This window comes from Camponotus floridanus, unplaced genomic scaffold (assembly GCF_003227725.1).
Source record: "Camponotus floridanus strain SB8 unplaced genomic scaffold, Cflo_v7.5 scaffold241, whole genome shotgun sequence".
In the NCBI taxonomy this organism is placed as follows: Eukaryota; Metazoa; Arthropoda; class Insecta; order Hymenoptera; family Formicidae; genus Camponotus; species Camponotus floridanus.
The window spans coordinates 1-24,866 of NW_020229372.1; the positions used below are offsets into that span (position 1 = coordinate 1).

The 24,866-nt window shown below is 30.2% G+C and overlaps 3 protein-coding genes across 8 annotated transcripts; 2 read left to right on the plus strand and 1 right to left on the minus strand.

The window, feature by feature from the left end:
* The first annotated feature begins 11 nt into the window (after positions 1 to 11).
* LOC112638083 lies at positions 12 to 3,085 on the plus strand. Of its 2 annotated transcripts, XM_025409124.1 has the most exons (3): positions 12 to 996; positions 1,693 to 1,884; positions 3,057 to 3,085. In XM_025409124.1, the coding sequence occupies exons 1-3, from the start codon at positions 814 to 816 to the stop codon at positions 3,066 to 3,068; spliced, it is 387 nt and encodes a 128-aa protein (XP_025264909.1). In that variant the 5' UTR covers positions 12 to 813; the 3' UTR covers positions 3,069 to 3,085. The 2 variants fall into 2 exon arrangements, with proteins under 2 accessions (XP_025264909.1, XP_025264908.1); XM_025409123.1 differs by lacking the exon at positions 3,057 to 3,085 and having other exon boundaries at positions 1,693 to 1,975.
* Positions 3,086 to 3,109: 24 nt separating this feature from the next.
* On the plus strand, positions 3,110 to 6,146 carry LOC112638082 (hybrid signal transduction histidine kinase D-like). 5 transcript variants are annotated; one of them, XM_025409118.1, is made up of 10 exons: positions 3,110 to 3,273; positions 3,351 to 3,530; positions 3,658 to 3,795; positions 3,922 to 4,005; positions 4,144 to 4,371; positions 4,443 to 4,511; positions 4,670 to 4,738; positions 4,808 to 5,001; positions 5,167 to 5,326; positions 5,974 to 6,146. In XM_025409118.1, the coding sequence occupies exons 2-10, from the start codon at positions 3,464 to 3,466 to the stop codon at positions 6,090 to 6,092; spliced, it is 1,128 nt and encodes a 375-aa protein (XP_025264903.1). In that variant the 5' UTR covers positions 3,110 to 3,273; positions 3,351 to 3,463; the 3' UTR covers positions 6,093 to 6,146. The 5 variants fall into 5 exon arrangements, with proteins under 5 accessions (XP_025264903.1, XP_025264904.1, XP_025264906.1 ...); XM_025409119.1 differs by having other exon boundaries at positions 3,709 to 3,795; positions 5,974 to 6,145; XM_025409121.1 differs by having other exon boundaries at positions 5,167 to 5,292; positions 5,974 to 6,058.
* Positions 6,147 to 16,539: 10,393 nt separating this feature from the next.
* Positions 16,540 to 20,482, minus strand: LOC112638084 (trichohyalin-like). Its single transcript, XM_025409126.1, has 5 exons — positions 19,150 to 20,482; positions 18,044 to 19,100; positions 17,334 to 17,921; positions 17,026 to 17,252; positions 16,540 to 16,979 (listed from the first exon to the last, which is right to left on the minus strand). Exons 1-5 carry the CDS (start codon positions 20,480 to 20,482, stop codon positions 16,540 to 16,542), a joined length of 3,645 nt encoding a protein of 1,214 aa, XP_025264911.1.
* Between the last annotated feature and the right edge of the window lie 4,384 nt (positions 20,483 to 24,866).

Sequence of the window (24,866 nt, forward strand, 5' to 3'; positions counted from 1 at the left end):
AAAAACAGTAACAAAAGAAACTACAAGTGATTCTGAATTTCAAGATGATAAATTTATGAATTATGTCTTGAAAGAATCGAATAACAAAAATACTATCAATATTTTCATAAATAATCACAATGATTGTGAAAGTAATTCAATAGATGAAAATCAGGTTACAAATGGATTTTATAAAAATGTATTACAGGAAAAATCTCAAAATTTTAATAAAATAATGGCACGATGGGTGTGCAATCATGGCATAACTCATGAAGCAACTGGCGCTCTTCTAAAAATATTAAGAAATGCTGAATTAGATCAATTTCGCAATCTACCTTTAGATCCAAGAACTTTACTTGGAACACCAAAATCAACAATAATTCGTAGTGTACCACCAGGTGAATATTTTCATTATGGTTTAAAAAATGCTTTAACTGATCAATTGAGAATGATTGGTATCAATAAAATATCTCATGATATCCAGATAAATGTAAATATTGATGGATTGCCAATAGCCAAAAGTTCAAAAAGTGAACTTTATCCCATTCTGGGAGAAATTTATCCAAAAATTTCCGAGCCATTTGTAATCGGAGCTTATCATGGATATGAGAAGCCTAACTCCTGTAATACATTTCTGAGAGAATTTATTGATGAATATAACATTTTACATAGAAGCGGATTTAACTATTGCAATCAAATTTTTACTGTTATTGTACAATTAGAGCTGTAATTTGTGACAGTCCAGCACGATCTTTCATTACATGTACAAAAGGTCACAATGGCTACTTTGGATGTGGAAAATGTAGAGAAGAAGGAAATTATTACAATCATCGCATGTTATTTTTGAATTCGAGTGCAGCTTTAAGAACAGATGAAAATTTCATTAAACGTATTGATGAAAATCATCATACTGGAACATCATTATTTGAAGAAGCAGATTTAGGGATGGTCTCGCAATTCCCACTTGATTACATGCATCTTGTTTGTCTCGGAGCTGTAAAAAAAATCTTACAAAAGGTAACAAAAGGATCTCATAAATGTATTAAATTTTCTGCTAAAACGATAAAAGAAATATCTGTAAATTTAAAAATCATAACAAAATGGATTCCATCTGAATTTGCTAGAAAAACTCGGGAATTAGAATATCTTGATCGATGGAAAGCGACTGAATTGAGATTATTTTTATTGTATGTAGGTCCAATTGTTCTTCAAAATTATTTACCAAAGAAATATTTCATCCATTTTATTTCTCTACACTGTGCAATCAGGATTCTTTGTCACGAAACAGATTGCAAAGATAATAATAAATATGTTGCAGATTTATTGGAATATTTTGTAGAGAAATGTACTGAATTATATGGTACCGATTTTTTGATATATAATATCCATAATTTAATTCATTTAGCCAGTGATGTTTTAAAATTTGGTCATCTTGATTCTTTCAGTTGTTTTTCATTTGAGAGTTACTTATATAATATTAAAAAAACACTAAAAAAGGCAGAAAAACCTTTACAGCAGCTGCACAATAGAATTGTAGAACGTATTGCATGTAATTTTGAAAAAAAGAAAGATTTATTTTTCGAAAAACCTACAGTGACATGTAAAAATCATAAAATATCGAAAGAACTTGGTATTACCTCATATAATATTATACATTTTAATAAATTTACACTATCAATAATGAATAAAGCAGATCAATATTGTTATTTGCAGGATAGGACTATCGTACGCATTAAAAATATTTGTTTAGATCATGATGAAAAACCTATTTTAATTGGAGAATTATTGATGAATTCTGTAGCTTTTCCAAATTATCCTATTGATTCAAAGGAGTTTGATATTGCAGTCGGGAATCAATGGTCTCAACAGACAATTATCAATGCAAATAACGTTAGCAAAAAGGCTGTATGTATTCCATATAACAAATCTTATTGTTTTTTGCCCTTGCTACATTCATCTAATTGATTATTATTTTCAATCCACAGTATAAAAAATAATGATCTAAAATTAAGAATTTAAAACTTTATTATTATATTATTATAAATTAGTATTAATTATTCCTTTTATTGATTAACATAATATATATAACAATATATATGTAACATAATACATATAACAATATTCGTTTATTTGCATTTGCATTTTATTTTTATTATGTATCGATCAATAAAAGTTTCAAATTTTGTTTATCATTATTTGAATTTACGCGGCATACTGCTATCAAAAAATCTGTTGTTTTAAACTGAACTAGATGTACTAGTTTAGTATTTTTTCCACTCTACGTTGAAACCAGAAAGAGAAATTCTGAACCAATCCAGATAAAAAAATAGATCTAAAATTAGAGAGATAACCGTAGTTTTAAATAATTTAATTGTTTACAGGTATATATGAATGTGCTTTTACGAATGTATTTTTGTGTAGCTGTAACAAAGTTGCAAATAATTATAATAATATAATTTTCCTTAAAATATCGGTATTAAACGCATATGCAAATAAAACTATAATGTGCTATTGTCATTACGAAAAATAAAACTAAAATCAATTATGCAAATAAGAAACGGATTAATTAAAGTGAAGGAATAAATAAAATAACCTATATTTAAGGTTATGCTTAACACTTAAGTTTTTGCAAATTTATTATTATTAAGTGATAAACTTAATTTTTGCCGCTAAATATTGTATATGTAATATTTAGCGGCAGAAATTAAGTTTACCACCTAATATAAATATTTAGACAGTTTTGTTTTAAATATTAAGTGCTATTTCTTTCTTTAAAAATTAATTTTAATCATAAGATATATGTTTTCAATTTATTAAATATTTTATTCATAGTAAATAAAGAACCGTTGTAATTGTCTTCAACACTTGACTCAACAGTAGATTATTATGTATAAATTACTTTTATTTAACATGACTAAATTGTCACTATATATCGTTTGCAATTGATATTGTGATAAATTAAAAAAAAATATTTCCATTGATAAAATCATGTAAAACTGATTAAAATTACTTTAAAAAAGTAATCTTTTTCATAAGTAAATTTATTAATTATCAATTTTACATGAATTTTTTTCTAGATTACTTCTTAAAAAATTGTTAATTCGACAAATATGTATTTTATTGTATTTTGGAAAGAGTAGTGTGCTACCATACCAAGTTGTTGGTTATTTAAGGAGTCTAAAATTTTTAAGTGGCCACCAAAATCTAAAAATCCTACACTTGAAAGCATTAAAGCAACATTGCCAAAAGAAAATTGGAGTACAATTCATTATAACAGGTTTATAGGACCATTTGGTAGGTTTAAAATATCAATGTATTTTATCTTCAGATTTTTAGTATATATTATTTTGAATATATATATAATTTTGAAGCTACATATAATGAAGCTAGAAGTATTGAAATCGAAGCTCTTAATATTTCGACTAATGACGAAGATGCATTTGAAACAATCACAAATAAAGCAACTAATTGTAAGCCACTTCCCATGAAACGTGCAATCAAAAAACCATATCGACTTTGTTCTTCCGATGAAGAATATGATAAGAAATCATGTAAGTATTTAAAGTCATTTTAATTTTACAAAATTTTACATTAAGAAATAAAAACATTTTACTTTTTAATATTTTGTCTTAAAATGTTATAAAGTTCTATTTCTCATATATGTATATATTTTTATAGATGTTAAAAATAAAAGACTTCCGAAACTTCAAAAAAATAATATTTCTCTAGGTGAAGATAAAGAATCTAATGAAAAATCTGATGAAAATTCTAATGAAGAATCTGATGAAGCTGCAGAACAAATTCTAAAACCTTACAGTAAATCATTACAAGAAATTAACTGATTAATTATAAATTAATAATAATATATTAATTTAATAGTTTATTTAATAGTTTATTTAATTTATTAATTTATTAATTTAATAGACTCTCATTTTCTTATAGATATCCAAAAGAGTTTCCAAAAACCTCCAACCAATTATATTTCAAAGAATAATAATAAGAAATTTACAAGCGAAGATGAAGCATGTAATAACAAAATTTGGAATATAATCGATTATTTTAATATTATTCACTTTAAAATTTTGATTAAATTTATTATTCCTTTATTCAATAAAACTTAAAATTTAAATTTTGGAAAAATGCATTTAATCAATTTTTTCACAGGTGTAGCAAAGTGTTTTGTTGACAATGAAAACAATAACATAGGTTTTGAAAGTCAACCTTTGGAATATGGAAATTTCTTTAGTCAGGAACCACTTCTAACGAAACAATCTGAACCAACAAACAATAATGTTGAATCAAATAATGAAATATATATATCTGAAACATTAAATGATCTAAATGACACGAATCAACTCGACGAACAAATATCGTTGCAACAAAATATACTTAGTAAGTTAAAAAAAACGAAAATTGAAATAAATTTATGTTAATTAATACTAACAAAATAATTATCTTCGTAGATTCAGCTCAATTGGATAACGATAAAATATTAAAAAATAATTCAATTATTCATAATGTCATTGAAACTAGTAGGTATTACTTACATTTATACATTCAATAAATGAAAATTGATATAACATGAATTACATACAACAAACTTATTCTATGTAAGATTATCATTACCTCTAAAAATTAATGTATTAAAAAAAATATCAAGTATTAATCTCTATAAAAATTCTCTCTGCAGCACGTATACAAAATAATACTGACCGACAAAACGAACGACGTACGTTCGAACATCATGAATTATGTTGCGGTAAGAATAATTATGAACTTCTTATCTGTTGGTTGATTAAATTGTAATATATCCGATTTCTTTTTATAGCATCCTGTCGTAGAGATATTCAGACAATTAAAAAAACAATAAATTCAGTTTATCTTCTTGTATTGGATATGAGTAATGAAGCACCTCGCGATGCTACCAATAATCTTGCTTTAAACTTGCCTATTACATCAGAAAAAGAATTGAAAGACTTTGAAATATTACTAAAAGAAGATGCTGCAGCTCGGTCACAATATGTGAGTGATTTCATATTGTATTTCAAAATTTATGTAACATTTTAGCGTATATATTTCTTATTAAACTATGTTTTATCAATTATTTCTAATGTATTTTGCTATAATTTTTTACATTGAAAATGTCCTTACATATTTTAATTAAAGTTAAATATCATTGCATCACAGAAAAAAATGATAAAAAATATCGGTGGTACAACTTTCCAAAAACATGTACGAAATGCTTTAACTGCTACCTTAACTGATCAAATGGCATATAAAATGTCATGGACAGGACAAAAAAATTCGCTAATGGTAAAAGAAATGAAGATTATGGATTTGATAATTGGTATTTATCTTTTTGCATACTATTTTATTATTTGCTTATTATTTTTCATTTTTCTTTAAGGAGTATGTTAAAACTAAAATTTAGATATTTATACGCTTAGATATTTATATCATATTAACTTTTAATGAAAACAAAGATGTTTTGCTTCTAATTTACATAGTTTCTTTTCTATGTTACATATTTATGTAATCATTAGTGATACATTTTACATTTTCTTTTTTTATATTATTTTATATATGAATAGTTTACTATAATATAAAATTTTATCTTTATTGTATACCTTTATTAGTTAAATAATTATTTATAACTACTTATTTATACAAAATAAATTTTTAGAATATAACAATATTCAAAAAAAAAATCAATAAGAAAATTGAAGCATACTCCTTTATTATCCATTATAACTATCATCATATTTAATAATGATGACAATGATTATAATGAAATTCTTTCTTATTTTTTTATAAATTAATGTTGTACATATATATTTTCTATTTGAAGTTCGTTAATATAATTTCAAAAATTGTGGAGACTAAAAATTTAGTGCTTTATAAAATATATATCTATATTCTATCTATATGTTCTAAAATATCTATATAATCTAAAAAATATTTTATATTTTAATTATTTTTATTTTTCTATTTCAGAGACTATAATTAATTCTCGATTAGATTCTACGATTGATAAAATACAAGCTGTTATTAAATCATGGTTACAACATGCTGGCGATCGTCTTCCTAAAGAAGAAAGAACAAGCAAAAAATAAAAATAAGCATTTAAGATAAGATTAGATTTTCATTAGATCATATTAAGTAATATGATATTACTTAATATGATATTACTTACGTAATATGATATTACTTAATATGATCTAATAAATATTCAAATTCTAATAAATATTCTAATAATAATTCTAATAAATATTCAATAATATGATCTCATAAATATTCAAATTACCATATTTTATGTCAAATATACAAATTACATATTTTATGTCAAGCATATCTGAATATTTTTTTTAAGTGATTATATGTAGACACACATACATGCACGTACGTACGCACACACACATATGCATCTATATCTGTATGTATGTATGTATGTATGTATGTTTGGATGTATGAATGTATGTATGTGTATGTATATGTATTATATAATAAATAATTGTTAAAATAAATTAAGTAATATATTATTTCAAAATAGCTATTGAAATAAGTGATACAAAAATTAGTTTAATATGTTTCTAATATAAATGGCTTGCTTTCTTTCTACACAGGAATCTGTAAAAGTAAATTCTAACTTATAAAGTTATCATTTAATGACATTAAAATTTTCATTACAAATTTTAATGTCATTTTTAAAAATTATTTAATAATAATTATTCAAATAATAATTATTTAATAATAATGATTATTTGAAGTAGCGTTAATTGAGAACACCAAAGAAACACGAAGTCTCTGTTGAGATGTTTAGTTTGACAGTATGAAGAACAGAGAACAATTGATTATTCTTTATATCTTTATTTTTCACATTGTCAACAATAGCTATATTGAAAAAAATTCACTTTGGAAAGCTTGCTAAAAATATTTCACCAAAGGCTTTGCGTTTTCTTAGATCTATATTCTGAATCCTCTTTTATTAATAAAAGTGCCTCTAAAAGACTTATAATTATAAGTCTTTTAGAGGCACTTTTATCGATAAAAGAAAATTCAGAATATGAATCTTAATGTTTTGAATGCATAAACAGGATGTCTTATTGACATCATAAACATGAACTCCTAAAGATATCTAGTTTAAGATATCTTTTTGATATTTATTATAAGATATCTAAAAAAAGTTATCTTTTTGATGACTTCTACAAGAAGTCCTTTCGTTCTCTGGATATGGCGCATGAGAGCTCTTTCTGATCTCATTATGTTGTCTTTCTAAAAAAATTTTTAGATATCTATATCTTAAATGAGAGAACATTAAGAATTCTTTCTGTTATCATCTTGCTGTGTGGGTAGTTATTAACTAAATACTAATTATTAACTATTATTCTGTTGTCTGATAAATCTTTTTCAAAAAAAGGTAAAAAGGGAGCTTTATGTACTAATTGCATCTAACTGTTGTCTTGTCTACAAAAATAGTGATATATAAAAATTGCGTCAACTAAGGCGTTACAGAGTGACATGTAGATGGATCGAAAGATGATCCGAAACATTCATTTTTATTGTATATAATGTAATATTTATTTTGAAATAAATGAATAATTAAATGAGTAATTAAAGAAAAAAGTGTTGCTTCTTTCTTGCCAGGGCCGTCTTAACCGCGTGTGCGAAGTGTATTGCACACGGCCGGCAGGATATAAAAGGCGGCAAATTTTGCATAGATACAAATACAAGTGAGTGATCCTCCTCAAAGAGTATGATATTGATGTGATAGAACTTGATACGGAAATAAAAAATGTTTCGGTTTTTTTTTAAGATAAACTTAATGCTTTCGATGTATTGCAATTTATGTTAAAAAATGAATTAACCACAACATTTCCAAATTTAACAGTATGTTTTAAGAATTTTACTGACCTTACCTGTAACAATAGCTGCAGAAAAAAGATCTTTTTCTAAGCTTAAACTAATAAAAAGTTATCTGAGATCTTCAACGTGCCAAGAAAGACTCAATTTTTTAACTATTTAAAATATAGAGAATGAAATATTTGAAAGCTTAAATATAAAAGACATTATTAAAGAATTTGCTATCAAAAAAATCAGAAAAGTAAATATTGATTTCAATAATTTAATTGATAAGTTCAATTATGTTTTGTTTTTCTCGCTTTTTTGTAGTAATAGTCATATACCTATATGTATATAGTATATATACAGGGTGTCAGAGCGACCGTATCAGGCTGGTATTTCGAAAAATACGCATTTATTTGAAAAATGTTCCGAACAAAAGTTGTAGGACTTTAAGGAGCGCATTACATAGCATGGTTAGTGTGACCTTGGATAGTGTTGTTAAGGACACGGAAAAATTAATTAAAAGTTTTTAAATGAAAATCCCTATTTTTGATTGTATATTCTTATAGCTGACCTCGAGAGCTTTCCAAAACACTATAATAAAGTATTTCTTCATTGAGTACTTTTCGAGTTATGAGGCTTGAAATCATTTCTTAATTTTACATAACCCGTAAAATATCTTGTGAAATATTAATTTTTCGATTATCTTACCTTAATAATTTTATGTACAAAATAATGAGAGAAATCAATTGATGTAAAGAAAAAACATAGTTGTTTTTAAGAAAAAAATATGTAATTTGCAATTAACAATTACATTTTTTTTTTTTAAATATGTAATTGCGCCCCTTAAAGTCCTACAACTTTTGTTCGGAACATTTTTCAAGTAAATGCGTATTTTTCGAAATACCAGCCTGATACGGTCGCTCTGATACACCCTGTATAAATTATATAAATAGTTCTATTGCTATATAAATTATACGAAGAGTTTCTATTACTATATAAATTATAGAAAGAGTATTCTATTGCAACAGACAATAATTATTAACAGATACTAATTATTATGTTAAAAGTATTGATTAATTTATTATAAATGTTTTTAAAATGAAAAACAATTTTTTTAATTATTTGTTATTTTGATTACAGAATTTTTAGACAAATCTCGGAGTTTTTACGTAACAGGTTTTTTCACGGCAATAGAGTTAACGCGCCAGTTAGGAACAATGAGCCAGCTATTCTTGATCAAGACGAAAGAATTCATGAAAGCTAAATACACTGCCACATACTGTAAATAAAATATATTATATAAATTATACAAAAAGTTTCTATTGCTATATAAATTATACAAAGAGTTTCTATTGCTATATAAATTATATAAAGAGTAATCTATTGCAACAGATAATAATTACTAATTATTATGTTAAAAGTATTGATTAATTTATTATAAATATTTTTAACACAAGAAACAATTTTCACGACAATAGAGCTAATAACGCGCCAATTAGAAACCGTGAGCCAGCTATTCTTGATCAAGATGAAAGAATTCATGAAAGGTGATTACACTGGAATATATAAATAAAATATATTATATAAATTATACAAATAGTTTTTATTGCTATATAAATTATACGAAGAGTGCCTATTGCTATATAAATTATAGAAAGAGTATTCTATTGCAACAGACAATAATTATTAACAGATACTAATAATTATGTTAAAAGTATTGATTAATTTATTATAAATATTTTTAAAATGAAAAACAATTTTTTAATTATTTGTTATTTTGATTACAGAATTTTTAGACAAATCTCGGGGTTTTCACGTAACAGGTTCTTTCACGGCAATAGAGTTAATAACGCGTCAATGAGCTAGCTGTTCTTGATTAAGACGAAAGAATTCATGAAAGGTGAGTACACTGCAATATACTATAAATAAAATATATTATATAAATTATACATAGAGTTTCTATTGCTATATAAATTATAAAAAGAGTTTCTATCGCTATATAAATTATACAAAGAGTATACTATCGCAACAGATAATAATTACTAATTATTATGTTAAAAGTATTGATTAATTTGTTATAAATATTTTTAATATGAGAAACAATTTTCGCGACAATAGAGCTGATAACGCGCCAGTCAAGGACAAGCTGATGGGCCAGCTGATCTTGATCAAGGCAAAGGAATTTATTTTGATCCGATATAAAATTCATCGACAACGACGAGGAAGTCGACGAAGACGAGCCATCCATTAATAACGGAGCGCGCGAGAGAGGTTGCAGAAACTGACGGCACTGAAGAAGATCCAGCCCCGCGATAACCAGATCATTTTACATCAGCAGATAAACGATGCGGTAGCGTCTATGAGCGAGGATTTCACTGCAAGAGACGTGACGAATGGCCAAATTACAGTTCCTTTGGCGGAGAAGGAATAAAACACGAATGCCTTCTCTACGAAGCTTTGCAACGATATGATTCCTAAAGGATTAACAAAAGAGGCAGCCTCTATTGCAACAAATAATAATTACTAATTATTATGTTAAAAATATTGATTAATTTACTATAAATATTTTTAATACGAGAAACAATTTTCGCGACAATTGAGTTAATATCGAGCTAAGGGACAATGAGCTAGCTGTCAGTTATAAAGACAATAAAATTTATTGGAACGTAGATGTATTGCTATACATAAAACAAAATGTAATCATACAAACGACTATATATATATACATATATATAATATAATATATATGTATATATATATATATATATATATATATATATAACGTATTAAATGTTTCAAACAAAAGTGATTAAATTTTAAAAATATATTCTATTTGTCGTATAAATTCAAAAAAATTCATGTAAACATCAATCTAATAACGGTTTTTCTTTTAAATTGTAAACACATTTTATTTATAGTGGAATTTGACATATACATTTAAAAAAAATGTTGATAATGATTTTTTCTTCGGCAAACGTTACTTTCTATTAACATTATATCGATAATTTGAAGATATTTAAAATTCCCAAAATATGTCGAATTTTGTGTATAATAATACACATTCCAAATAGCAATAAAAGCATTAGCAAAAGATTAGATATGATTTTAAGAATCTAAAAATTTTTAATCAATAGATAAATGAATAAGTGGAAGAGAATCATTTCTATTCATTTTTTTGTATAAGTAGTTATAATTTAAATAATGTTTTTAAATCAATGTTCATATTACTTCCTTTTTTATCCTTACATTATAAATAGAATATGCTTTTAAAATTGTCTTATTTTTAATGTTATTAAATATATATATATATATATATATATATAAAATATATACTTAAAGTAAGTATATATATATACTATACAGGGTGTCCGTAGATTTTCGACCAAAATGAAATAAATAAGTAGATTGGCTCGAATTAAGAAGGAATGACCTGTATTATTTTGGGATTGTCGCAATAATTAACGAAATATTAAATAAAACAGATCGGCCAATCTGCGTGAGTAAAAGCGCGCGGCGACGAGAGTCGTCCCACCGTAATCCGATACTACGAGCGCGGCGAAGCGGTGGGCGGGTCGCTCTCTGAGACATGATGGTGGTTTGCGATATATCGCAATACCGCGCCGAAAAATGACCCGTCCCCCCTTTTCGTGGCGAGAAAATGATGCGCTATCATTTCCACACCACCTTGCGGTAGATAGCATGGTGCGCTTTTTTTATAGTGGTTTCCCCCATAGGCCTATTCCACTCTCAATTTAAAAATTATTCAAAATGCCATTTACTATACGCTGAATATATCGTAAATGTAAAAAATTAATGGACAGTACCTTTACAAAAATTGATTCATGATTGAAAATCCCTCGATAAAATGTATTGCACACGTTGATAATGTGATACGATGATAAAATTCTTCAAGAATCCTTTCTTCATCTCGTACACGAAGACGCACTGCTGGACTGGTTATCCCGATATTATGCACGACACTCAGTTTCACATAATTATTGCACAACACGTAAAATTGTACGGCCACTTGGTTTTCGTGCACGCCCGAGAAATGATTCCATGTAAATTGCGGCCGCACGATGAGTATTTTCTCCCGCTAGTCAGTATGCCACAATCATATCCGTATATTCCTGCAGAGTACACTTCATTTTCTCTGTTAATTTACTAGGCAAACACAAAATTTTTATTAAAACGTCTTAGCTCTCGCACGCTGTTACCAGACTGCGTACGCCAGCAGCACGCAACTACAGCTGAGCGGACGTGCGAGTGTAATCATAGTGCGCAGGCGTCGAACTCACACGTACGCTTACACTCACATGTCCGCTCAGCTGTCAGCTGTAGTTGCGTGCTGCTGGCGTACGCAGTCTGGTAACAGCGTGCGAGAGCTAAAACGTTTTAATAAAAATTTTGTGTTTGCCTAGTAAATTAACAGAGAAAATGAAGTGTACTCTGCAGGAATATACGGATATGATTGTGGCATACGGACTAGCGGAAGAAAATACTCATCGTGCGGCCGCAATTTACATGGAATCATTTCTCGGGCGTGCACGAAAACCAAGTGGCCGTACAATTTTACGTGTTGTGCAATAATTATGTGAAACTGAGTGTCGTGCATAATATCGAGATAAGCAGTGCGTCTTCGTGTACGAGATGAAGAAAGAATTCTTGAAGAATTTTATCATTGTATCACATTATCAACGTGTGCATTTTATCGAGGGATTTTCAACCATGAATCAATTTTTGTAAAGGTACTGTCCATTAATTTTTTACATTTACGATATATTCAGCGTATAGTAAATGGCATTTTGAATAATTTTTAAATTGAGAGTGGAATAGGCCTATGGGGGAAACCACTATAAAAAAAGCGCACCATGCTATCTACCGCAAGGTGGTGTGGAAATGATAGCGCATCATTTTCTCGCCACGAAAAGGGGGGACGGGTCATTTTTCGGCGCGGTATTGCGATATATCGCAAACCACCATCATGTCTCGGAGAGCGACCCGCCCACCGCTTCGCCGCGTTCGTAGTATCGGATTACGGTGGGACGACTCTCGTCGCCGCGCGCTTTTACTCACGCAGATTGGCCGATCTGTTTTATTTAATATTTCGTTAATTATTGCGACAATCCCAAAACAATACAGGTCATTCCTTCTTAATTCGAGCCAATCTACTTATTTATTTCATTTTGGTCGAAAATCTACGGACACCCTGTATATACAGGGTGTCCGTAAATTTTCGACCTTAATGAAATAAATAAGTAGATTGGCTCGAATTAACAAGAAATGACCTGTATTGTTTTGGGATTGTCGCAATAATTAACGAAATATTAAATAAAACAGATCGGCCAATCTGCGTGAGTAAAAGCGCGCGGCGACGAGAGTCGTCCCACCGTAATCCGATACTACGAACGCGGCGAAGCGGTGGGCGGGTCGCTCTCCGAGACATGATGGTGGTTTGCGATATATCGCAATACCGCGCCGAAAAATGACCCGTCCCCCCTTTTCGTGGCGAGAAAATGATGCGCTATCATTTCCACACCACCTTGCGGTAGATAGCATGGTGCGCTTTTTTTATAGTGGTTTCCCCCATAGGCCTATTCCACTCTCAATTTAAAAATTATTCAAAATGCCATTTACTATACGCTGAATATATCGTAAATGTAAAAAATTAATGGACAGTACCTTTACAAAAATTCGTGGTTGAAAATTCCTCGATAAAATGTATTGCACACGTTGATAATGTGATACGATGATAAAATTCTTCAAGAATCCTTTCTTCATCTCGTACACGAAGACGCACTGCTGGACCGGTTATCCCGATATTATGCACGACACTCAGTTTCACATAATTATTGCACAACACGTAAAATTGTACGGCCACTTGGTTTTCGTGCACGCCCGAGAAATGATTCCATGTAAATTGCGGCCGCACGATAAGTATTTTCTCCCGCTAGTCCGTATGCCACAATCATATCCGTATATTCCTGCAGAGTACACTTCATTTTCACTGGTAATTAACTGCGCGAACATAAGATTTTTACTAAGCGTCTTAGCTCTCGCACGTTGTTGCCAGACTGCGTACGCCAGCAGCACGCAACTACAGCTGAGCGGACATGCTGAGTGTAATCATAGTGCGCAGGCGTCGAACTCACACGTACGCTTACACTCACATGTCCGCTCAGCTGTCAGCTGTAGTTGCGTGCTGCTGGCGTACGCAGTCTGGTAACAGCGTGCGAGAGCTAAGACGTTTTAATAAAAATCTTGTGTTTGCGTAGTAAATTAACAGTGAAAATGAAGTGTACTCTGCAGGAATATACGGATATGATTGTGGCATACGGACTAGCGGGAGAAAATACTTATCGTGCGGCCGCAATTTACATGGAATCATTTCTCGGGCGTGCACGAAAACCAAGTGGCCGTACAATTTTACGTGTTGTGCAATAATTATGTGAAACTGAGTGTCGTACATAATATCGGGATAACCGGTCCAGCAGTGCGTCTTCGTGTACGAGATGAAGAAAGGATTCTTGAAGAATTTTATCATCGTATCACATTATCAACGTGTGCAATACATTTTATCGAGGAATTTTCAACCACGAATTTTTGTAAAGGTACTGTCCATTAATTTTTTACATTTACGATATATTCAGCGTATAGTAAATGGCATTTTGAATAATTTTTAAATTGAGAGTGGAATAGGCCTATGGGGGAAACCACTATAAAAAAAGCGCACCATGCTATCTACCGCAAGGTGGTGTGGAAATGATAGCGCATCATTTTCTCGCCACGAAAAGGGGGGACGGGTCATTTTTCGGCGCGGTATTGCGATATATCGCAAACCACCATCATGTCTCGGAGAGCGACCCGCCCACCGCTTCGCCGCGTTCGTAGTATCGGATTACGGTGGGACGACTCTCGTCGCCGCGCGCTTTTACTCACGCAGATTGGCCGATCTTTTTTATTTAATATTTCGTTAATTATTGCGACAATCCCAAAGCAATACCGGTCATTTCTTGTTAATTCGAGCCAATCTACTTATTTATTTCATTAAGGTCGAAAATTTACGGACACCCTGTATATATGTGTGTGTATATATATTAACTATATATATTATATATGTATATATATATATATATATATGTACAAGTTATTTTATATTATATTAATAATATTAATAATATCTCTAATTTCGCAGTCGTCAGATGAGGCTTTAATTCGAAAAATTAACATTGACGTTTTGCGCATTACCACAAAGTTTCATATGTGTGTATGTTGTAATATATAATAAAGTCTCTTAAATACATCATAAAACTCTATTCTGAACTTCAAATCGTCTAGACAATATAGACACATATGTGTTATGCATAATTTTTAACGTAGGGTATTTTTAAAATTTATAAATAGATAATGTGACGACGAAACAAAGAATTAATGTGAACATATTAAGATTAAAATAATATCAAAATCAATTTTTAAGAATTTGAAACCTATTAAATAAATTTATATTAATAAATTATACATTTAAAAAATTGTATCATATTAACATAATTCATATATTTTATGTAATTATGGATAATTTGTACAAAAAAGCATATATGTATATATACATATATACATATATATATTTATATATATATACATATATATATATATATTTATTTAAAAATAAATTTAAAAGCTTTATATATATAATATGTATATGTAAAAATTCATATACATCATATATAATACATATTATATATACTCACGCATAAAACTGTTTATCGTATAATTTTAGACATTCTATAATTAAAGCACTAAATTTATAATTAGTTATTATTAAGTTAATTGCTGTAATATTATTTATAAAATTATATATAACATTATCATTTAAACATTATATTAAATAATTAACAGATCTGTAACTTAAAAACTGATTTCGATTGTGATTAATCCTTTACATGGAAATGTTTACTTTTATTTAAGTATTAATAATAAATATATAAATATTATATGTTTTATATTGACCAATATACAATTAGTAATATAGATAATATTTAAGAATATGTAAAAATATGCGTAAATGTTACCTACCTGTATTAACTAATATATTTTATAAATATATTAATTTGTATGTATATATTTCAATTGCAAGACTTTTCCATATTTAATAAACATAATCTTCTTTTACGTAATTTCTTATGTTGTTTAATTGACATTTATTTACATATATTTATATTATTATTCTTATCTTTGTCGATGTTTCTTACGTAATAAATTTTTTTTTTTTTTTTTTTTTTTTTTTTTTTTTTTTTTTTTTTTTTATTAAAGATGATTCCCTTCTCGGGATACATGTTCTGTGTTTTACATTTACACCTTTTCTGTATTACTTTATACACTTATTTTATACATTTATACATTAATTCATACATTAATTCATACACTTATTTATCCACTTATTACTTGGCTCAGTTTTTCTCTTTCTTTTCTTTTATTGCACAACTTCCGCATCCAGTCTATTCCTTTACCGTCTTCTGCCATAATAAATTCTTCGCTCAGGTTGTCTGCTCTTGATTCCGGGCATTCTCTAAATATATGGTGCCATGATTCCTCTCCTTCCTCGCACAGCCTGCACATTTTTTTTTTCTTCCTTCTCCCAATATCTATTGCCTCTCCATTCATTTCCGCATCTGAACCTTGCGATTGTCTTCTGCTTTGTGCCTTTTCCTTTCCGCTCTAAATATTTCGCTCTTCCCTTGTTTTCCATCTGTTGTATTCTTTCGTTGACTTCGATTTCTCCATCTTCCTTTCTCTCTCCTCCAATTTTTTCTTTTTGTAGTTGGTTGTCCATTCTTCAATCGTGTCTTTTCCCTGTTCCTCTCTTGCTTCTTTTGTCCACTGGTTTGATCCGCCCTCCTTGTAAAACGTCTGCATCCTTCTTCCCCATTGTGTGTCTTCCCATTTTCTATCGCTAATTTCCCTTCTGCATTCTCTCAGTATTTCGTTATCGGTCATTCCTTTTATTTTTTCCTGGTATTTTATCGCTCTTCCTCCGGCTTCTATACTGATTTGTTCTATCTTTGTTTCTTCTCTAATTATGTAGCTTGGCGTGCATCTGTCTAAGCCCAGTATCCATCTTATATATCTCTCTTGAAGTGCTTCAATCGCCTTCCATTCTTTCCATCCCCATATTTCGACTCCGTATAAGAGTATACTTTTAACCATGACATTGAACATCATCATTCTCCTGTCGAAGTCTCCTCCAATTTTTCTTTCGCCTATCCCACAAACCTGCCATAGCTGCTGTTGCTTTCCTCACTATGTCTTTTACATGTGCTTCATCGGTGTTGCATTTCTTAAATGTGAATCCCAGATATTTGAATTCCTTCACTTCTTCTATCTTGCTGTCCTTCCATTTCCAGTTCCTTTCTTGCTTAATTCTTTCTTTCCTACAAAAGACCAACATTTTAGATTTATCTGCGTTTAGAGTCAGTTCTTTTTCTTCTAAATATCTTTCTAGAGTTTTTAACATTTTCTTCATTTCCCTTTCCGTCTCCGCCATCATCGCTAGGTCGTCCGCGTACGCCAAAGTGAATATTCTCCTCCTTCCCAGTCTTGCGCCTCCGTTCTGTCTTTTCTTCATAAAGTCCTCCACATCCGCAATGAATGTTATGAATAGGAGTGGGCTCAGTGGGCATCCTTGCCTCAGACCTCCTTCTGTCCAGAATTCCTCTGTACATTTATCTCCTACAATTACCCTGTTGATCGTTTCTTCATAGATATCTTTTATTCTGTTGATCAGTTTCCTATTTATGCCGCGTTCTTCCAGAACCTTCCATAGCTTCTTTCTGTTCACCTTATCGAACGCTGCTTTCAGGTCCGCAAAGAAGACGTAGAGTTTCCCTTTCTTTTTCGTTATCGTTTTTTCCGCTATTATTTTCAGTGCAAATATATTATCTATGCAACTTCTCCTTTTTTTGAAACCTGCTTGCGTTTCTGGGAGCAGCTTTAGTCTCTCAACTTCCTTCCTCAGTTTTTCTTCCAAATCATTGCATAGATTTTGTATGCCGTGTCTAGTAATGTTACCCCTCTGTAGTTCTTCACTTCTTTCTTGTCTCCTTTTTTATGTATTGGGTATATCATGCCTACTTTCCATCCTCTTAGCAGTTTCTCTCCGTTCCATATTTTTTCCATTATTTTCCTCAATTTTTCTTTTGTTTCCCTATCTGCGTTTATCCACACTTCGTTTTTGAGCCTGTCTTCACCTGTTGCTTTTTTCTTCTTGAGTCTTCTTATTGCGTTTTCCATCTCTTCCTCTGTGAATCCCTCTTCCTCCTCCTTTGTTTCTTCCTCTCGTGGCATTTCTTGATTACCTCCTGCTTCTCGCACGTTTCGTGCATCGTTATTTCCTCTCGTCTCACCTCCCTCCAGTAGTTCCATGAAGTATCTTTTCCATTGTTGCTCCTCAATGTTGTCCTCTAGCTTTTCTCGTCGGCCTCTCTCCTTCTTTATATATCTCCATATTTCTGTTTCATTTTGTATCTCTGCGATTTTGGTCTGCTCTCTTTCTCTCTCTTCTTTCTTCTTTGTTTCGCATAGCTTGTTGTGTCTTTGTTTTTCTTCTATAAATTCTGTCCTCTCTATGTTTCCTTTTCTCATTTGCCTGAGGGATCGGTTCAGTTTCGTTTTACTGTTTCTGCAGTCTTTGTCCCACCAAGGTTTCTTTCCTACCTTTTGCATTTTGTTCTTGACTTTCTTTTTGCTTATTGCTTTCTTGATTTCTTCTACTAGTTCTTCCCATTTCTCTTGGATTTCTTCCTTTTCTGCTTTCCTCTTCTTGAGATTTTCTTGGTATATTTTTATTCCCTCCTCTGTCCAATCTTCTATCTCTTTCTCTTTTACTTCTTCTCTCTCTCTTATCTCCTCTGTTGTCGCTTTCAGTTCTATCTCTAAAGGTTGATGGTCTGATTCAGTCCTTTCTCCTATCCTGAAACTTTTTATTTCTTCCCATGTTTCCGCGTTACAAATTGCATAATCTATTACTGAATTTCCTCTTGCTCCTGTGAATGTCCATTCTCCCTGGTCGTCGCCTTCCTTATTTCCATTCAGTAAACCTAGTCCCAGCTTCTCTATTTTGTCCTTCGAGTATCTCCTACTTCCTTCCTCCTCTCCATCCCAAACTATTTCTCCTTTCTCTGCTGTTCTAGCGTTGAAATCTCCTCCCACTATCATTTTTTTCCATCCATCGCCTTCGATTATCTCTTCCAGTTCTTCTAGTCCACTTCTTCTTTCCTTCTCTGTTGTAAATTGAGATAATTTTCCATTTTCCTCCGTTGATTTCTACACCATAACTAATTATTCCTTGTGTTTCTTTTTGTACTTCCTCCATCCTGATGTTTTTCTTCACTCCTGTTATCATGCCTCCCACTCCTCTGCCCCTTTTCTTGTCTCTTGCTGCGTACTGTGTTACCCAGTTGTATTCCTTTGGCATCAGGGCTTCCATTTTTTTCCATTGCTTCTCCTCTATCCACGTCTCCGTAAAGTTAATTATATCAAAATCCTGTATGTACTCCCAAAACTCCTCGTCTTTCCTTGCAATTCCTGCCGTGTTCCAGAATATTGCCTTTATCTCTTTCTGTACTTCCTTGCTGACTTTGCCTTTGTTCATATTATACTGGGCCGTTGTTATTTTACTTGGATTGCATGGCTTGCCTGTTCTGAAAAAAAAAAATTCTTTCAGTCCTTCCCCTTCCTTCCATTTGAAAGTCCTTTCATTGACCATTATTTTCTTGTATCCTATCTTCACTTGATTTCCTCGTTCTCTCTCCAATTTCGCGATTTTTGCTATTTCTTTTTGTACATCTCTTTCCTTTTTTGTTAAGTCGTTGTCAATGTACAGTTTCTTACCTTTCACTTTACTTTTCTTTGCCAAAATTTCTCTTTTCTGTTGCCAGCTTTTTAGTTTCGCTATCAACATTCCTCCTCGTTGCTCTCTTCTTATCCAGTATGCCTCCTCCACGTCCGCCTCTACCTGCAGTTCTTGTCTCATTATCTGTTCTATTATTCTCTTAGGTGGGCCTTCTCTCGATAAATCCTCTCCTTTCAAAGTGATATTATTCCTTCTTTCTCTTCTCTCTCTTGCCTCTTCTTTCTCTTCCAGTTGTATCATTCTTTCCATTTTCTTCTCCAGTTGTTCTTCTTTGGTCTCCAGTTCCTTCAACCTATTTACTATTATCTCCTTTTCCTTCTCCCATTCCTCTTGTTTCTTTTTCCATTCTTCTTTTAAGTCTTGTATTTCTTGTCTTATTACCTTGTTTTCCTTCTTTATCTCCTCTGTATCATTCTTGATTGTTAGTATAATCTCTGTCAATTTATCTATTTTATCCATGTCTAGCCCTTCTTCATTTCCTGTATTCTTCTCCTCTTGCGTCCCTTCTGCTGCTTTTTCTATTCTTTTCGTTGGGGATGACCTGCTCACTGCTCTTGTTTTTTGGAATTTCTCAATTAGTTCCTTCTCTGTTCTTATCCTATCTTCCTTTTCTTCCCTCTTCCTCTTAAACGAGTCGACTATCGACTCGAAACTATTGGCCCTTTGTCTTCCAAGGTGCTCCGCGTGGGTCGGCCTCCCTTTTCGTTTTGGCTCCTTTTGTCTCTCCGGGCCTTCTCCTGTTTTATTCATTAATTTGAATTTCTCAAAATCGCGTAAACAACAATTAATCGTTTATTTTTGAAACATCGGCTTCTATTGTTGACACTCAATATTGTCGTTATTTACACCTTCTCTCTTTCCGTGAAAGTCAATGTTGAGGCGACGTTTTCATTGCTCACGATTTCGTTCAACGTCAAACGTTACCTCTTTCGCCGGTTAATTTGCATATCACGTCCCGGTCCTTATTTTGGGTTTATTCCATTATTTTGTTATCGAGCGATTCTCACTTGTACAATTATGAGTAGATTGTAAAAGGCTGCGTCATATTTCTACGTCCTTGAGCACGTATAATATATTTCGATGATTCTCGTTTCAACGGAGTTTAACGCATCCAATTTATATGCCACAGTATTCGCCGTAACTATTCACACCGTGAGCACTCAGTTTTAGACATAAAGAATTTACTTTACACTCCCCAATAAGCACTCAAAGGCGGAGCGACTTGACACACGTCCACACGCCACGACAGTCTATTTGGCTCTCTCTTTTACGTAATAAATTATACGATTTTATTTAAAGATATATAAAGTTAAAAGTCCGACAAATTACTAACATATGTTTCCCATAAAAAAATGCTTATCATCAAAATTAATATTGCAGAATTAATTATCGGTTAAGTGTAAAGGGTAATTTGTACAAATTAATTATAAAAATATAGGCCTTTATTCTGTTGCATGTTACTTAAAAATTATGCAATATGAAAAAATATTTTTAATCTGTACATTCAATGACATATTTTTTCATAAATTGCGTTAAAGGTTAATATTAAGAAAAAAGAAGAGTGTTTGTTATCCATCGCCACAATTAATTGACAGAAAAGAACTATTTCTTTTGACTTTACACATTCAAAAAATATAATTTATAGACCATATTACAAATATAGAATTTTATATCAGAATATAAGATAATCATTTACATTTAATTGATACATTTATTATCTTCTTGTTAATAGATGTAAGAACATTAATGAATATTTATTTCTATTTTAATCAACAATCTCGTATAATTTTTAAAATATTTATATAAATATGAAATATATAATATATATGTGAAAGGGAAGCTCTAAATTTACAATTTTTTCTGTGCGATATAAAATTTATCGAACATCACTTGGAATTTTGAAAAATCAGACTTATAATTTAAAAAAAAATATTCAAATTTTTACGCAACAAAGAAGGCAAAAAATAGGTTTGTTAAAAGGTATTAACAGATTTTATTATATTATATCATTTTATAAGATTACATAATTATTGTATATTACAAATATACAATAATTATTTATTTCGAAATTAATCAATAAATTAAATTACTTTTAAATACTCTGATCACATAGTTATTCGTTACAGTTTAAAAATTAAAATTTTTTGCTTAAATTAAAAACATTTTATATTTTTTTTACTTATTTTTTATGATTATAATGTTCTTCATACATTTTTAAAAATTTTAATAAATATTGATATTTTTAATAAATATTGAGAATTAATTAACGGATGATTTCTATTTTCCAAGAATTATTTAATTTCCATAAAAAATTATGCGCTCAAATTTTAAAATTGAAAAAATTATGAATAAAAATTACATTATTTTTGTTGAAAAACTTTATTATCTTTTTTGATAATAAAAAAATTAGATATTTTGTTCTTTATTATATGAATATAAGATGTTCGACAATTAAATCAAAATATTTATTAAATAAAGAGAGTTGATACAGAGACAAAGCCGATTCCACTGGAGAAAATATGATGACTCATGTCCCTTAAAAATAAACAATTTGATGCGATATTGATAAGAGTTAGACGAATGGATCAGTTAGCACTCAAGAAAAAAATTAGATATTTTGTTATTTATTATATGAATATAAGATGTTCGACAATCAAATCAAAATATTTATTAAATACAGAGAGTTAATACAGAGACAAAACCGATTCCACTGGAGAAAATATGATGACTCATGTCCCTTAAAAATAAACAATTTGATGCGATATTGATAAGAGTTAGACGAATGGATCAGTTAGCACTCAAGAATATCCTTTACATTTGTCAGAAATTGTTTATATTCTTTAGAAGTCATACGTTTATTTGATTGAAATATTGTGTATATACAAAGAACAGGCGGACAACGATTTGGCTCATAGGTTGGTTAAAATTAAAGAATTTATATTATAAAATCAATTGCTAGCATTTAAGTATTATTTTCTCTAACGTGCCTAGTCTATCATAATAAATTTCGAAGTAGAATACAATAGAAAATTTTTTTGTACAAAATTTTGTATCAAATTTGGCACTTCATATTTAAAATTCTGAAGATTGACGCAGAAACTTATTCTTTATATATTATATAATGCTATCATATTTTACATATATGTATGCATATATATGTAATAAATATATATATATATAAATTAAAAAACTTCAAAGTCGCCAGCAAATAAATAAAACAGAGTAATTAAGGTTGATCACAACTGGCAATTTTAATTCGAAATCAAAATTTCACAACGTTTCGACCATAGGTTTTGGCCCTTTTCAAGTGAACTATAAAAAATTAATTCAATATTACAAAAATAAAATAATTGATTTTGAGATAACGAGCAAAAGGTTACATACATACAGTAATTTGATTAAAAGTTATATCGTGAAAAATAATCACTTCGTCAAAAATATCATGTCGACCTGTCCTCACCAACAAAAAGAGAAAGACTAGACAACCTTTATTATTTTATCATAAATATCGTTTAAATTATCTGTGTCCTTTTGTAAGTTGATCGTGTTGTCAAGCTTTTTTATATAAAACATTTCAGCAAATTCTCTCTTTCTCACGTGTTTCTCGCTATGTAAAATAACCGGTGAGGACGATCGAAGTCATGATTAAAATCAACTTTATGTTTACTAATAACGGAAAAATTACTTTCATGCACTTTAATGTTATTACGATGTTCTTTTATACGAGTGCATACATGTCTTTTTGTTTGGCCGATATATGACTTATTGCAATTTTTGCAATCTAATTTTGTGATGGATGACTTGGAAACACATTGTTTGAGTCTGCTGGATTTCAATGTGCCGGTTTATTACAGATATGTTGATGACATTTTTACCATTGTTCCACGCTCTAAAGTGGAAATGATAAAATCGACCTTTAATAATTATCATCAACGCTTGGCTTTTACGCATGAAATTGAATGTGATTCTCGTATCAGCTTTCTCGACACGGTTGTTATTCGATCTGATGGTTGTCTTCTAACCAATTGGTTTAGGAAACCCACTTGTTCTAACAGATTTATTAATTTTCATTCTAAACATCCGATGAAATACAAATTGAACACCATTTACAGTCTTGTTGACCGCGGTATATTATTGGCTGATTCTCAATTTCATGCGAAGAACATTGATACTGTTAGGCGGATTCTTTCCAACAATTGTTTTCCGAGCCAAATCATTAACCGTTATGTGCAAAAAAGACTACAATTCTTGAAACATCGTGATAATGCTAATATTGATAATGAATGTGACAATGCAGTGGCATCTTCGTACATTTCTTTGCCGTTCGTTGATGGCCTGAGTGATGAATTTGATCACGTTTTTAAAAACATAGGCCTAAATGTGGTTTATAATGTTCCTAAAAAACTCAATGTACTGATTAAACGCGGTAAAGATAAGCTGCCTACGAACAACAGAACGGAAGTAGTTTACAAATTAGATTGCAAAAATTGCAATAAGTCATATATCGGCCAAACAAAAAGACATGTATGCACTCGTATAAAAGAACATCGTAATAACATTAAAGTGCATGAAAGTAATTTTTCCGTTATTAGTAAACATAAAGTTGATTTTAATCATGACTTCGATTGGTCCTCACCGGTTATTTTACATAGCGAGAAACACGTGAGAAAGAGAGAATTTGCTGAAATGTTTTATATAAAAAAGCTTGACAACACGATCAACTTACAAAAGGACACAGATAATTTAAACGATATTTATGATAAAATAATAAAGGTTGTCTAGTCTTTCTCTTTTTGTTGGTGAGGACAGGTCGACATGATATTTTTGACGAAGTGATTATTTTTCACGATATAACTTTTAATCAAATTACTGTATGTATGTAACCTTTTGCTCGTTATCTCAAAATCAATTATTTTATTTTTGTAATATTGAATTAATTTTTTGTAGTTCACTTGAAAAGGGCCAAAACCTATGGTCGAAACGTTGTGAAATTTTGATTTCGAATTAAAATTGCCAGTTGTGATCAACCTTAATTACTCTGTTTTATATATATATATATATATATATATATATATATATATATACATACTTGCAATACGCGATATTTTATTACCCTCTTTATTAAAATTGAAAA

Excerpts from the sequence above, each read along its gene's own strand:
- LOC112638083 (XM_025409123.1), top strand. The coding sequence starts at position 814 with ATGTTATTTTTGAATTCGAGTGCAGCTTTAAGAACAGATGAAAATTTC. Across the intron at positions 997-1,692 it reads TAAAAAAAATCTTACAAAAG|GATAGGACTATCGTACGCAT; the intron begins GTAACAAAAGGA and ends TGTTATTTGCAG.
- LOC112638082 (XM_025409118.1), top strand. The coding sequence starts at position 3,464 with ATGAAACGTGCAATCAAAAAACCATATCGACTTTGTTCTTCCGATGAA. Across the intron at positions 4,512-4,669 it reads TCATAATGTCATTGAAACTA|CACGTATACAAAATAATACT; the intron begins GTAGGTATTACT and ends TTCTCTCTGCAG. Across the intron at positions 4,739-4,807 it reads ACATCATGAATTATGTTGCG|CATCCTGTCGTAGAGATATT; the intron begins GTAAGAATAATT and ends TTCTTTTTATAG.
- LOC112638084 (XM_025409126.1), bottom strand. The coding sequence starts at position 20,482 with ATGAATAAAACAGGAGAAGGCCCGGAGAGACAAAAGGAGCCAAAACGA. Across the intron at positions 17,922-18,043 it reads GACAGGCTCAAAAACGAAGT|GAGACAAGAAAGAAGTGAAG; the intron begins GTGGATAAACGC and ends TACATAAAAAAG. Across the intron at positions 17,253-17,333 it reads GAAAGGGAAATGAAGAAAAT|GAAAGAAAGAATTAAGCAAG; the intron begins GTTAAAAACTCT and ends GGTCTTTTGTAG.